Source organism: Syngnathus acus, chromosome 2 (genome assembly GCF_901709675.1).
Source record: "Syngnathus acus chromosome 2, fSynAcu1.2, whole genome shotgun sequence".
Classification (NCBI taxonomy): Eukaryota; Metazoa; Chordata; class Actinopteri; order Syngnathiformes; family Syngnathidae; genus Syngnathus; species Syngnathus acus.
The window spans coordinates 22397357-22411702 of NC_051088.1; the positions used below are offsets into that span (position 1 = coordinate 22397357).

Below are 14346 nucleotides of genomic sequence, written 5' to 3' on the forward strand. Positions count from 1 at the left end.
GAGACTTTGAGGGTGACTTTGAGTGTCCGCGTTGAGTGGTTCATCATGAGAGGAAAGCAGCTCTCTGTCACAATTCTGTCAGCAACAAAGGACGAATGTAATCTTTGCAAGTGGAAGACTGCAGCGCTTGCCAAGTCAAGAATGAATATCGCAATGAGCCATAATAAGCTCGGGAGCCCCGTCGGGACTTCGATTTATTTGCGTCCTCCAATTTAGTCACATAAGGACACGCAGTCGCTCAAGTTCGTTTTCTTGCAGATTCCGATGGACGAAGGATGGAGAGGATTTCGACCCGGGCGCTGACCCGGAGCTGGAGGTGACGGAGCGCTTGGGTTCGTTTGCCTTCTACACCCTCAGCAACACGGTGGACTCCCTGAAGCAGTACCAGGGCAAATACGTGTGCTACGCTTCCAACGAGCTCGGCACGGCCGTCTCCGACGAGGCCACGCTCAAAACTGATGGTGAGAAGCCACCCGACATGGACTCAGCACTCCACGCGTACTCACACGTGCCCAAATATTGCGTTTTATTATTTATTATGATTATTTATTGTGTCTCTCTCTCTCTCTCTCTCTCTCTCTCTCTCTCTCTCTCTCTCTCTCTCTCTCTCTCTCTCTCTCTCTCTCTCTCTCTCTACCTCTCTCTGTTTCTCTCTCTCTCTACCTCTGTCTCTACCTCTGTTTCTCTCTCTCTCTCTCTCTCTCTCTCTCTCTCTCTCTCTCTCTCTCTCTCTCTCTCTCTCTCTCTCTCTCTCTCTCTCTCGCTCTGTCTCTCTCTCTCTCTCTCGCTCTGTCTCTCTCTAAAAAGTCCAGTTTGATTGGGAAAGAAAGTCAGAAATTAAAGTGTACTTCTCTATACAGTAGCGATTTTAAAAAAAAATCTAAAATTGCAGAGGCTCTTCCTACTTCTTACAAGCAAAATAATATAGTAATATACGTATATCATGTTGTTTATATTTAAAAAGGTGAGGATGGAAATGACAAAATCATACAAAATGCACACTTGTGGAAACATTTGCATTAACAACAAAAAAGGAACTGAGATGCACACAAATGACCAGCCTACAGGTGTTTGTTTTCCTTTTTTTTTTTTTCTTCCCTTTCCCTCCTAATATTCTCAATTAGTAATACGCTTAAGAAGCCTGCTATATTTGGAATATATTAGCGACGCTTGAGCGCGCAAGCTAATTGTCTGTTGGCAAGCAATAGCAGAGCCGTGTGATGTCGAATCGTCCTGCTTTCTAAAGAGCTCATTTGTTTGCAAATGAAGACTCACACTGGGACAGCACGGAACCGCCACCTCCAACATAATTAGATGCAAGAACATGATAATCAGCAACAGGAAAAACACACACACACATGCTAGCTCCCGCTGTTAACGCAAAGAGCACCTTTGTGTATCCGTGCACCGACGTTGGCTGGATCTCTCCTGGGCGACCTCCTTCACTCCCAGTTTCCCTGACAACCGTTTCCCCAGAAACACTTGTGAGCTGATGTCACGCCGAGGTCTCTTGGGCGTCTCCCGCGGGGTTACGCACGATGAGCCGAGGGGAGGCACCAAGTAAATATAGCTCGCGCAACTCCCAGATCCCATTGTTCCACTCCGTTGAGACAAAAGAGGCACTTTGGACGACTCCTCGTAAATGTCAAGTGTCAAGTCTCGTTGCCAAGGTGATGCCTTCAGATAATGGTGACCTGACAACTTTTTCAAAAAAAACAAGCTGTCGTTCAGATATATATATATTTTTTGCTTTGACATGTGTGTCCAAGTCAACACAAAACAAAACAAATCACAGATTGTGTCTTTAAAACAAGCGTGTGTCCGTTTCGCTAACAATGCAAAACACTACAGACGGGCTAACTAGCACGGCTGCTGGCGGTGTTTCGATGTTTTCGACATATTATATCTGAACACAAATGAGCAACACGAGACGGAAAATAATACTCATGTATTCTTTATCCTTTGCAAAAAAAAAATGGCTGCAACCTACTGCGTTGTGCAAGTCCTCTCTATAATGTCACACACGGTAAGGAGCAGAACAAAATCCATTCAATTGAAGCAAAAAATGGCTTTCGTTTACATTTTGTGTAACTCGTCACTGTATGTTGTAAGTGCAATATTATAGAATTCTGCTTTTCTTACATCAAATGTCAAGTGGTTGTGTCCTTATGACGCTCTTCTCACGAGTGCCTCTTTTCCCTTCAGTCCCACCGTCTCAGCAGAAAGACAAAAAAGTCCATGTGAAATCTGAAGAGGGAAGCAGTATTGTTCTCAAGTGCAACCCCCCGCAGAGCTCCATGGAGCCCATCATTCACTGGATGGACTGGCGTAAGTCAACTAGCTTCTTTCAGTTCATTTTGTGCACACTCTCTATATATTTTTTTATTCCGAATATTCAAATATTACAAATAATACAGAGCTTCCTGTTTGTTTCTCAGATAAAATCCTTGCATAAAACCAAAACGAAATTGAGGAAGCAAAATAAACACACAAAGAGAAAAAGAAAAAAATATTCTGTATTTTCCGGACTATAAGTCGCTCTGGAGTATAAGTCGCACCAGCCATAAAATGCATAATAAAGAAGAAAAAGAGATATATAAGTCGCACCGGAGTATAAGTTGCATTTTGGGGGGAAATTTATTTGATAAAATCCAACACCAAGAACAGACATGTCATCTTGAAAGGAAATTTAAAATAGAAATAGAATAGGCTGAACGGTACGGTATGCTAACGTTACATAAAAACAGAAACAAGGAACTGAGAACGTGCCTGATGTAACATATTAAGTGTTATTCAAATAACTATAACATAAATAAGTTCACACATATGTCGCTCCTGAGTATAGGTCGCACCCCCGGCCAAACTATGAAAAAAACTGCGACTTATAGTCCGGAAAATACGGTAATAATCAGAGGCCTATTTGAAACAAAGCTGCCATTAACAGCGTGCTCTCTCTCGTCCATCCTTGCAGAGCTGCGTCACATCCAACTGAGCGAGCGGGTGGTCGTGGGCAAGGATGGTAACCTCTACTTTGCCCACCTGAAAACCACGGACAGCAGGAACGACTACACCTGCAATGTCCAGTATCTCGCAACTCGCACTATCCTGGCAAAGGAACCTGTCACGCTGACCGTCAACCCCTGTAAGAGTTTCATTGGGACGTCAGAGCCGCATCTTAACCAGCACCAGTCCACCAGTCCTTGGAATGAGGGTTTGCTCTGTTTGTGCTTCAGCCAACTCAGTGGTGCGGAACCGAAGACCCCACATGATGAGACCTACTGGAAGCCACACCACTTACCATGCACTCAGGGGCCAGACCATCGAACTGGAGTGCATCGTCCAAGGCTAGTGAGTGTCTAAGTCGTCATTGGCACTGAATGACTGAACATCCATTTTCCTCCTACCTTTGCTTTTTTGCATCTGCTTCCTCTCGTTTTGAACCGTCGCTCCATCCTTTCCCCTCAGTCCAACTCCAAAAGTATCATGGGTCAGGAAGGACGGCGAGATGTCTGAATCCCGGACTTCCAAAGAAATGTTTGACCGCCGTCTGCGCTTCAGCAATATCTCCGAGAGCGACGCCGGCGAGTACCAGTGTCTTGCTGAGAATTCCCAAGGAAAGCTCGTACACACTTACACCCTGACGGTGGAAGGTTCGTCCGTCGACATTGTTGCAATCGTCTTCATTCCAGGCTTTATGTAAAATTTCGACAAACACTCATGTGATTCTGATTTAGCCGGTCCTTACTGGACCAAAGAAACGGCCAGTATGTTATACGCTCCCGGTGAGAACGTCAGACTCGACTGCCAGGCGGAGGGCATCCCTACTCCAGTCATCACTTGGACCATCAACGGAATCCCGCTCTCATGTCAGTATGCAAACAAACGGACTTGTGAAGTCATGCTAACGTGCCGCTTAGCCTCTGTGTCTTTTTAAATTTTTCTTAAACAGCGACTGACAAAGACTCCAGACGCACTGTGACGCCAAGCAGCTCTCTCGTCCTCAAGGACGTGAATTTCGGAGACACGGCCATCTACCAGTGCAAGGCCTCCAACAAGCACGGAGCTATCCTGTCAAACATCAACGTTTATGTCATTGGTGAGAGATCGAACGAACGAACGAATCAGCGAACGAGTGTGTCTCAGAGATTTGGTGGCCTCCGTGTACGGTGCGTTTGCATCTCAGTCGTCCGTCCTTTTGTTGTTTCAGAGCTGCCTCCACAAATCCTGACCGAGGACGGCAACACGTACACGGTGACCGAAGGCCAGAAGGTTTTACTGGAGTGTGACAGCTTCGGATCTCCTAAACCAAAAGTCACATGGTAAGACCATCAAGCCACCAATTGCACTGTTTTTTTAATCTCACGGTGTCTCATTTGATTTGGTGAGTTGATAGCGTAGGATGCATTTCATTAGCGACTAAAACACTTTTGCATCTGGAGTGTGATTGATGCCGGCGCTCACCCAAGAAGGCAAACCCTCCATCTGTTTCATATCAATCCCAGGATGCATGTAGACAACAAAGTGATCATTCACAACTCCCAGCAATCTGAATGTCCACCTCACCTGTTCCTGGAGAAAAGCCATGCAAGTGGGATCTCTGGTTCTTTTTTCCAGGACCAGTGGCAGTGCCTCCTCCCTTCTGGCTGATTCCAGAATGAACCCTCTCACCACAGGGGGTCTGGAAATCTTCAATGTCACACATGACGACGAGGGCTTCTACACGTGCTCGGTGCAGAACACCAACCAGTCCATCACTGCAGAGCTGGAGGTGCTCAGTGAGTGGCAGGCGCACACACACACACACACACACACACACACACACACACACACACACACACACACACACACACACACACACACACACACACACACACACACACACACACACACACACACACACACACACACACACACACACACACACACACACACACACACACACACACTCACACACACACTCACACACAAACATCTCAGCATCAGGTCTCAGCATCTCCTTCCGTTTCTCTTGCAGACCGAACAGTGATCCTGTCACCTCCGCAGGCTCTGAAGGTACAGCCTGGACAGACTGCCATCTTCACCTGTCTCTCTCTTGTGGACCCCAAATTGGCCTCTCCGCTTATCCAGTGGAGAAAGAACGACCAGAAGCTGTTTGCATCCGGCAATGATCTGAAGTGAGACGTCAGCTCGACTAAATGTTCTAAAACATCGGCAAGAGTAGACGAGACAGTCCGAAACTAGACCAAGAATTGTCTGAGACCTCTGTCTACTGGATACTACTGGATTGCTGTGAATAATCTATTAAACCCCCATTTGACATCTTTTAGATACACATTGGAAGGACCGGACTTGATCATCTCTGATACCAAAGCTGACGACGAAGGCAACTACACGTGTCAGGTCATCACAAATCTGGACATGGCCCAAGCGACCGGCACGCTCACTCTACACGGTGAGCTCACCGCTCGATAATCAAAGAGCTAAGAACTTTAGTGATGCCAATTTCTTCTCTGCAGATCGTCCAGATCCTCCTGGCCTTCTTCAACTTACGCAACCTAAAAGACGCGCAGTCAACCTCAGTTGGATTCCCGGCTCTCAACACAACAGCCCCGTGATAGGTCCGTATCTACACGGGCCATCTTGAGATGATTGACCTCATTGACCCAGGGCTCCAATAATCTTTCTCCATAATGTGCAGAGTACGTGATTGAGTTTGAGGATCAGGTTTCAAACGAGCGAGGTTGGGAAGAGCTGAGCAGAATACCGGGGGACAAGAACCACGCCAGTCTCTCTCTCTGGCCCTTCATGTCGTACCGGTTCCGTGTCATCGCCATCAACGAGGTGGGCAAGAGTACTCCCAGCAAGCCATCTGAAATCTACAACACAGCTGCTGAAGGTTCGAGTTGTTTGTAGCGTTTGTAGCCACACGTTTGTATTGCCGCCTAAAATGTGTCGACCGTAGCACCAGACAAGAACCCCGAAGATGTCAGAAGCGAGTCCACCGACCCAGATACGCTCGTCATCACCTGGGAGGTACCGGATGTGCAATTCAATTCATTCTCAAAGATTTTCATGTCCTGCCGAAGAGGTTAATGTTCTTCTCATGACAGGAAATGGACAAACGGGACTTTAACGGACCTGACTTCAAGTACCGCATCCTGTGGAGGCGGGTGGTGGGCAGCGGGCCCGACTGGCACCCCAACTACACGACTGAACCCCCGTTAGTTATCAGCAAGATCGGCAACTTCTCCGCATTTGAGATCAAAGTACAGGCTGTCAATGAAAAGGGGGAAGGGCCTGAGCCCGATCCCGTCATTGGCTACTCGGGCGAGAACAGTAAGCGTAGTCGTTCGGCTTAGCCAGCGTTTGGACGGCAATCTGTGTGTTGCGTTACATCCGTATCTTTTTCTCAGTTCCACTGGAGGCCCCCATGAATGTGGGCATTGCCACCCTGAACAGCACCGCCATCAGGGTGACCTGGGCCGCAATCGAAAGAGAGACGGTCAGAGGACACCTGCTGGGCTACAAGGTACCAAGCTAATCTCGGGACAGTAGGTTTGAAATGAACAGAGAGAAAGTTGTCACTCTGAGTCATTTATTGAGTCACTTCAGAGGTCACGTTCACGAACGAGGATGGATCGAGAGATGGACAGATGAAGCAGTGTCACCGTTTTATTGCTACAAGACCTTTTTGATTGATCCTCGTTCCTACAATCACTTACAAGTGTACGTTTTAAATGAACATATCTTCTGGCTCCAGATTCACTTGAGTCGATTCGGCTCCCGGGGTCACCACAGAGCTCGAAGGGCAAGGGAGCTATCGACCACTGTCATTGTGGAGACCGGGGCCAACGAGGAGAGGAAGGTGATCGGCAATCTCCGACCGTACTCCCGCTACGGCTTGACCGTCAGCGTGTTCAACAGCAAAGGAGATGGGCCGCCATCGGAGATGATGTCCTTCGAGACCGAAGAAGGAGGTGAGAAATGGTGGACTGGCACGAAAAATTATTCCAACTCTGTGGAACCGATGTCCAATAGTCTTGGAGAACATGTTGAGTGTCATTTTAAAGCTCATGTGATCGTCTCTGCTCTGTTCTTTGACTAGTTCCACATCCGCCAACCTCTCTGGCGTTGGACAGTCCATCTGAGACAGAAATGACTTTGCGATGGACACCGCCAAGTCAGCCCAACGGGATTCTTATTGGGTACCACTTGCAGTACCAACAAAGTGAGCATCATTGATGAGTTTCTTCTAGAGACATCTGGGATAGGTTCCTGTTGATTACCCCTAATGCTTTACTAGCTCCGCCCCCTCTTCTCTAAACGTGCAGTAACATAACAATTAAAGCCTGATGGAATGTCTTCTCATCCACAGTCGTGGAGAGTGACGACAGCCCGATGCAGATGGAGAAAATCGACGATCCCACAATCAGCCACCTCACCCTGAAGGGCCTGGATCGCCATAGCCATTACCGCTTCTACCTGAAGGGGCGCACTGCGGCTGGAGATGGAGAAGCCATCATGAGGGAAGGTGCCACCACTCTGGATGGAGGTAGGCGCCTTCTTTGACTCAGACTCAGACTCAGTGACTCACACCCTTGGATGTTTCTCAGTGCCTCCTATGAACATCAGCGTGTCTCCTGGAGAGAACTTTGTGAATATCAGCTGGGTGGCCAAGAAGCGCCACAGGAACGTTCCATTCCAGATCCAATATTTCAAGAAGAACGGTAGCGCATCTCATCGGCCAGTAAATTTAATTGTGGTTTCAAACCCCTGACCATCTTAATTCGTCTGCACAGATGCTGCTCGGAAGAAGACCGAGAGGGTGGACTCCTCGCAGCCCTTCTACCAGCTCCAGGGTCTAAGACCTGGTTCTCATTACCATCTGCACTTCATCCACAGCAACGTCACCTTCTTTCAGACAGAAATTGACACCGAGGGAACCGGTATGGCGTGTTTATCTTTCATCTTCTCCTCCTCTTCCGGGTTTCCTTGGTTGAAAGATCAAGCCACAAGGAAGTCCTAGTCGTTCCCTGCGTCTCGATTGAAGTGCTTTCAAGTGTGATCCGTATGAGATGATTTGTTCAGGGCATTTTTTCAGTTCCCTGGTGAGATGTGAGAAATGGTGTTTGTATGTGGCTTCTTTGGAGGCTTTTCCTTCTCCTTGTTCTACCAAACGTCCATCTTCTTTGAAGGTATGACTGAGATGCAGCCCAGCATTGCGACCCAGGGATGGTTCATCGGCCTGGTCAGCGCCATCGTCTTGCTACTGCTCTTACTGCTCATCCTCTGCTTTGTCCGGAGGAACAAAGGGGGAAAGTATTCAGGTAGGCATCAAGATTCTTTATTCTTCTTGTAGCTCAAAGGTTCTTTGCTAGCCTTGACTTTTACAGATCCACAAGTTTGGAACCAACACCATAGCAGTGCTATCAGAAACACCGACCTATATTTTCAACTTAAATGCGCTCCGAGAACGGGACCATTTCTTGAACCAATCAGATTTTAGTTTCTTCCAGATGGCCAATAATCATTTTTCTATCTTCTGATTGGTTTGTCAGAGCAAGGCGATTTGAGAACCGAACAAAACATGTATGACGGGATCTGAACACCTTGGGATGTATTTGATTAAAAAACAATTTTCATATTATCGGATACATATTGATTGCGAGGCTTGTGCCTGGTTGTGAATGGGCCCCGAATAAATCTTCAAAAGACCATCAAGCTGATACTTAAGGTCAACCATTTCTTTTCCGTTTAGTGAAAGACAAAGAGGAAGGCCCGATGGACTCAGAAGCTCGACCAATGAAGGACGAGACCTTTGGCGAGTACAGGTTGGTCATGTGATGCGTCTCTCGAGCCTCGTGATTCCCTCGCCACTGCTTTGGCTTCCTTAACCCTTTTTTGCTACCGTCATTGTCCCGGTTTCTTCCCGATGCCTGCGCCTGCTTTGCAGATCTCTCGAAAGGTACGCTTTGGTTCCCGATCCCAAATTCTGGTGACTCGCTTGCATGCCGCTTGCGCTATTTCCTTTGATAAAAAGCATCGGTTCTACTCCTCCCCCGTTCATTGATCTCCTCCCTCGTGCAGCGATCTGGAGGAGAAGCGCACCGCCAGCCAGCCGTCTTTGTGCGAGGAGAGCAAGCTGTGCAGTCAGGACAACCTGAACTTCAACGGCAGCAGCGTGTTGACCACCGAGATCAACCTGGATGAGTCGCTGGCCAGTCAGTTCAGCCGGGGGCCCAGCGAGGGCCAAGAGGTGCCCGATAACTCCCCGCTCAACGGCGCCGCCGCCGCTAACGGCCTGCCCAACCAAGCCACCATCCTCGATTGACCATCCGCGGAGAACCGTCAAGACCAAAACATGTCAACACATACGTGCCCGTACGCTCCCGTTCCCCGTTGAGTAGTGTGACGACGCAATCGACGTAACTGCTGCTGGTGTCGTCTGATGGACTGGACTGTTTTGACCAAAGGCATGTCCAAAAAAAGTATTGGACCCATGGGACATAAATCCGACTAACCCTGACATGGAGGAATCGGTGATCCTTCTTCGTCTGTGTAATGTATAACGTAAATGATTAACTTTCATCTCTCATCTTGATTTCTGACCTCAAAACCGCTTCATAAAATGGCAAAGAAGAATGTGCAGATGAAATAATAATAATAATCAAAGGGGGCTGCGAACAGAGCAGCTGCAGACTGGAAGGGAAGCGTGATGGGACGCAGCTGTCGTGCTACATTTTCGTCATTTATTATTTTTTATAATGATTTCACACAATGTAAGTGCCAGTGATTTTTTTTTGGATAATTTTGTATTCCATTTTTATGAGCTAATCCCGTTTATACGTCTATATTAGTCGTGCTCCGATTGAGCGGCCGGAAAAGCCCGTGATCGGCATACGGGATGTCGATCAATGCCTTTCATGCCTTTCAATGATAAATCAACCTGCGTGCAGTGCGGCGTCCCCTCCCCCTTTACCGACCAAACTCGTAAAATATGTTTGTGCGTTTTCTGCACTGGTAATTTGAAATAATGTCGTGTTTTTGTATGAGAAAAGAATGAAAATTTTGATATTTCTTTTCCCCCTGATTCATCATTTAATTGAAATATAATTGATAGAAAATAATCATTAGTGAGCAACTCTAAAATTGCAAAAAATATGCAGCTAATCCATGTCAATCGGTATCGGATTATTTTTCATATATATATATATATATATATATATCCTTATGGACATATTTCACGGATTTGAGATAATTTGTCAGAGAACATTGAAGTTACGATTTCATACAGTTTCATATCATGACTAACTAACACACTAACAATGCATAAAGAGGAACTTGCTGTGAAAACGCTGACTAGCATCTGGTGTATATATTTGCATCGACGTGTAATCTATTTAGCCATATTCCAGTATTCTAGCTCCTGGTCCTTTACGCGTTCCTGTGCCTGCTGGGTTTTGCATTGAGCACCTGATTGATGTCATGACTCCATCATCAAGTGGAATGTTGTGATTGGAGATGAGCTTGTAAATTTTGTGTCAAGATTTGTGTTGCTTTCTGTATGTTGTCTTTGTCTCTTTCGACACTATCACGCTCCGTGTTTTGTTTGAGAGGTGCAGCGCAGCAGCGCTTGCAGATGAAAGGGGCGGAGTCTTGCGGGTAAACGCCATACAATCAATCATGCAGTTTAAGATTGGTGAACTGACTGGCAATCTGCAGATAATAAAGGCAAGTAGGTGGTGTTGAAATCACATCTTGAGAATGTATTTTTTTAAATTACATTTCAGGCCATCAATTACTCATACCCTGATGACATTTTGAATAAAATTTGGTGAATTTTTAAATGGAAATGCCACGTTAAGTGTCCCAAAAAAAGTGTGTTAAAAAATAATAATTCTTTAAAAAAAAAAAAGAAAATCTTTTTTTAATGTTTTTACAAAAATCCCCAATAATTAATGCTGCTTTTTTTTTTCAATGCAGAGCCTTGTTCTAACTTGATAGATTCATAGTGGTCGGGCATATATATAATTAAAAATAAAATCTAAAAATAAAATTAAAAATAAAATCAAAATTTAACATAACAGTAATGTACTTCAAAATTTTGCCAGGGTATGAATAACCGTGGGTTTTACTCTACGTGCTACAGAGGGCAACGTAGCTCGGCTACGGTGGCTGCAGGAGTTTATTGCAGGATCTTAAAATGTAAATACAGTCCATTCTTGAAAAGAACCACAACCGCTTGAAAATCTGCAGGTTTAAAATTTCTGAGCGTCATCTTAAAGCAAAACTGTCACTGTTCTTTGTATCGTTGCTTTTGTTATTGCCATATTACTGTCGTAAAAATTTGGCTGTTCTGCAAATTAAAAGAAGGTCAAATAAAAAAGGGGAAAAGTCTGTAGATGTTTGCCAATTTAATGCCAAATTGTCAACTGTCTTGTGTTTTGTTTCGTGCCAACTGGCAAGTCACTCTTTTTGTTTGTCATGAAAAGTAGGTTGCAGCATGGTCAGTCGATGCGACGAGACAGGAGAAGGCAAGGACATGTCAGGCAAGTCTTGGTTAAGACACACACACATACACACCCAAACACACTCAGGACAGATCAGGAAATGCTAATGTCTGCCCACACCGTCCCGCCCCTCCAAAAAAAAAAAAAAAAGCCCAATAAAATATTTGTTTGCAGAAGCATTTTTGGAGAAAATAATGACTGCATGGTTGGGGAGTGTCTGCGGCTTTGTAAATGTGCCTCGTTGTGGTACCATGTGCCCCACATACAATTCTCCATGGGGCCAATATAAGTGTAATTGCATCATCAATCTACCAATGTAACGAGATATACGAGCGGACAATAAAGTATGCGGAACGATCCAAGCTGTGCTTGATTTGTCTGCGGAGAAGATTCATGTGACCATTTGGGTCATTCTGTCTTTCCATGTCGCGTGTCGGCATCAGCGAGAGGTGGTGTTAAATTGCCAGAAGTATTCTGGAGTGGCTTTGTTGGTGTACAGCTCCTTGTCCAAATAGCGCTGACTAGACACAAATACACAAAAGTGAGTAAGATGTCGGGATTGGATTTTCCGGTTGTGCTTTTCTACTCACTGCGCTTGCTGCTCTTTGGCCAGCTGCAAGTTGAACTGCTCTTCTTGGATCTGCTTTGCTCTCCTGAGTTCGGACCATCTCCTTTCCTCCTGCTGGGCCTCACCGGATGCCTTTTGGAGCCAGGAGTTCCAGGCTGCATCTCGGTTCTTCTCCATATCTCGGCATCTCTTAGCAGTGATTTTAAAAAAAAAAAAAATAGCTGTCAGATCATGGTTGCCTTGAAGCACTACTTAGTCAGTAAGCACCTGTCTCTCAATGCACTGTGCCTCTCTTGCCCTGTAGATGGCGCTGATCTGTTCGGGGCTCATCCCTTTCCAACTGTCCCTCAGAGAGGCTTTGCCTTCCTGGAGCTGGTTCACAGCCGCATCCCAACCTTCTGTCATCATAGCGGACGTGAGTGTGTGCCACTTCTCAGCAAGGTTCTCACCCTCCTCTCGCCGATGAGCCTCCTTCAGTTGCTCAGCCCGCTCTGTGGCCTTCAGGCGTCATATTGTTGTCAACTTTGCACTTCATCAGGATCATCGGTGGTATTCATTGTGTCACATTCTAACTAGCTTAGCACGCCTAAAGTTGACATCCTAGATTCAACCTTTGTCACATCTAGGCAAGATGCGTTTGTGTGTTGTACCAGAGCTCGATTGTAGTGGTCAAGAGCAACCCGGGCGGCTTTTCTGCTTTCCTCCTCAGCATTGTGTTGCTGTCTCCAGCTGACGTCTTGTTGCAACAGTTCTTTTTCTGCCAGCATCTCTGCGAAACACACGTCTTGCAAATCAACACCTGTTCACCCACTCAAAACTGCTCACAAATGGAACCTGACAATAAAAGGCTTGAGCTATTTTTTGTGTAGGAAAGAATGACGCTAATGTGCAATTATTGTGTTTGTCCAGGTGATATAAGAATATAATAATAATAAAATATAAAAATATAATAATAATAACCTTTGTGCTTGTCCTCTAAGCACCTTCTCTCCTGTTGGACCCTTTGTGTCAGCAGATCCCTTTCTGTTTGTTTCATTTGTTCTCGCTTCCGTTGAGCCTCGCCAACATCTTCACCCTATGGAACAAACAAATCAGGCTGGGTCTTTCCGAGCCATGTCTTTGCACCCTCAGGCACAAGCTACCTGAAAGATGTGCATGCTGGAAGGCCCAAGTTCAGCCTCTGGAACAGTGATTGTGACTGCCCCCTTCAGGCCACACTTGAGGTCGGCATCGCTCGAGTCTTCCACGCGCTGCTGGATGTTCCAAAACTGAGTGAGGCCAGCGTGCAAAGCTTCTCGCACTTTCATGTCCTGTCTGTCTCTCTGCAACAGAACTTCATCGTGTTGCAGTCTCAGCGTATCTGCAATATGCGCAGAAATATTATTTCATTTTTTCTCCATGTTATCTTGGCTTTCGTTGTGTATCTTTTACCGAAAGCTTTGTCCCTTTCTCGCTCCATTTCTTGGCGGTGTTTTTTTTCCTGGGTCTGCTTGGTGAGTGCATCCAGGTCAAGGCCCATCACTCGCAACCTTGTATTGAAAATTCGAGCTTTGCGCGCAGCCTCGGCAGCCTGTCTCCGCTCCACGGCAGTCTCGATCGATTGGTCAAGAGGGAATTTTACTTTGTACATTTTCTCCATTTTCAAGTCTGTAACATTCACAACACATAATGGTTATAGTTCATGTATTTGGAAAAAAATTCAATCGTGTCAACTATTACTAAACTCAAAGACACTTTGGTGCATCAGTGTTTCATATCATAAATGTTTTTACCCCCACCGTGGCAATATAACAGGGAGGAAAAAAAGAAAAAGAATGGATTATTGGGACCACATGTACACAGAAAATGGAAGGAAAATGACTGTATAGTTTATGTTGCCTATATAATCCACATATTAGCAAATAAAGCTTTCTATATCGTCAATTATCTACAATTTGTAGCCCTGTTCATATTCTAAAGCAATAACCATTGAAATCAGGACTCACCTTTTGTGATTTAATTCAAGAATCAAGACAAGACGGACGCATAACACCACTGCTGTGTTTGTCCTTCGGTATCCATGGTAACGCCTAAAGGCTTTTTAATTTATTTAATATCAACTGCTTTGATTATATGTTAAACTTGATGACAAAAAAACAAGAGCAGCATTTATTTAGTCATCATTATCATTTTTACCTCGACAGCATTTATGTACGGGAAGAAAAAGCTCAAGCCAAAAAAAAAAAAAAAAGCAGCACCTTCGATCTCGCGAGAAACTGCGAGGTTACA

At 45.6% G+C, this 14346-nt stretch overlaps 2 protein-coding genes across 5 annotated transcripts in view; one reads left to right on the plus strand and one right to left on the minus strand.

The window, feature by feature from the left end:
* Positions 1-11660, plus strand: part of l1cama (L1 cell adhesion molecule, paralog a) — a 32328-nt gene extending 20668 nt beyond the window's left edge. For 3 of the 4 annotated variants that reach the window (XM_037246392.1, XM_037246391.1, XM_037246394.1), the window contains 25 exons: positions 259-461; positions 2206-2328; positions 2972-3142; positions 3234-3348; positions 3466-3650; positions 3735-3866; positions 3950-4096; positions 4208-4319; positions 4615-4775; positions 5015-5174; positions 5328-5452; positions 5517-5618; positions 5699-5896; positions 5963-6033; positions 6111-6336; positions 6414-6529; positions 6761-6977; positions 7106-7228; positions 7376-7552; positions 7614-7727; positions 7800-7946; positions 8196-8327; positions 8759-8831; positions 8954-8965; positions 9088-11660. In XM_037246392.1, the coding sequence (XP_037102287.1) occupies positions 259-461; positions 2206-2328; positions 2972-3142; positions 3234-3348; positions 3466-3650; positions 3735-3866; positions 3950-4096; positions 4208-4319; positions 4615-4775; positions 5015-5174; positions 5328-5452; positions 5517-5618; positions 5699-5896; positions 5963-6033; positions 6111-6336; positions 6414-6529; positions 6761-6977; positions 7106-7228; positions 7376-7552; positions 7614-7727; positions 7800-7946; positions 8196-8327; positions 8759-8831; positions 8954-8965; positions 9088-9331 (3586 nt within the window). In that variant the 3' untranslated portion in view covers positions 9332-11660. The remainder of the gene's footprint in view (positions 1-258; positions 462-2205; positions 2329-2971; positions 3143-3233; positions 3349-3465; positions 3651-3734; positions 3867-3949; positions 4097-4207; positions 4320-4614; positions 4776-5014; positions 5175-5327; positions 5453-5516; positions 5619-5698; positions 5897-5962; positions 6034-6110; positions 6337-6413; positions 6530-6760; positions 6978-7105; positions 7229-7375; positions 7553-7613; positions 7728-7799; positions 7947-8195; positions 8328-8758; positions 8832-8953; positions 8966-9087) is intronic. The other variant, XM_037246393.1, reaches the window with a different exon arrangement.
* Positions 10918-14320, minus strand: ribc1 (RIB43A domain with coiled-coils 1). The gene is made up of 8 exons (XM_037246396.1): positions 14064-14320; positions 13510-13725; positions 13221-13438; positions 13039-13153; positions 12729-12847; positions 12346-12576; positions 12101-12267; positions 10918-12031 (listed from the first exon to the last, which is right to left on the minus strand). Exons 2-8 carry the CDS (start codon positions 13715-13717, stop codon positions 11950-11952), a joined length of 1140 nt encoding a protein of 379 aa, XP_037102291.1. The 5' UTR covers positions 13718-13725; positions 14064-14320; the 3' UTR covers positions 10918-11949.
* Between the last annotated feature and the right edge of the window lie 26 nt (positions 14321-14346).

Bases quoted from the DNA above. Each gene is read 5' to 3' on its own strand.
- ribc1 (XM_037246396.1), bottom strand. From the start codon at position 13,717: ATGGAGAAAATGTACAAAGTAAAATTCCCTCTTGACCAATCGATCGAG. The intron at 12,577-12,728 runs GTACAACACACA...TGACGCCTGAAG, and splicing joins ACCACTACAATCGAGCTCTG to GCCACAGAGCGGGCTGAGCA. The intron at 12,268-12,345 runs GTGCTTACTGAC...ATCACTGCTAAG, and splicing joins CACAGTGCATTGAGAGACAG to AGATGCCGAGATATGGAGAA.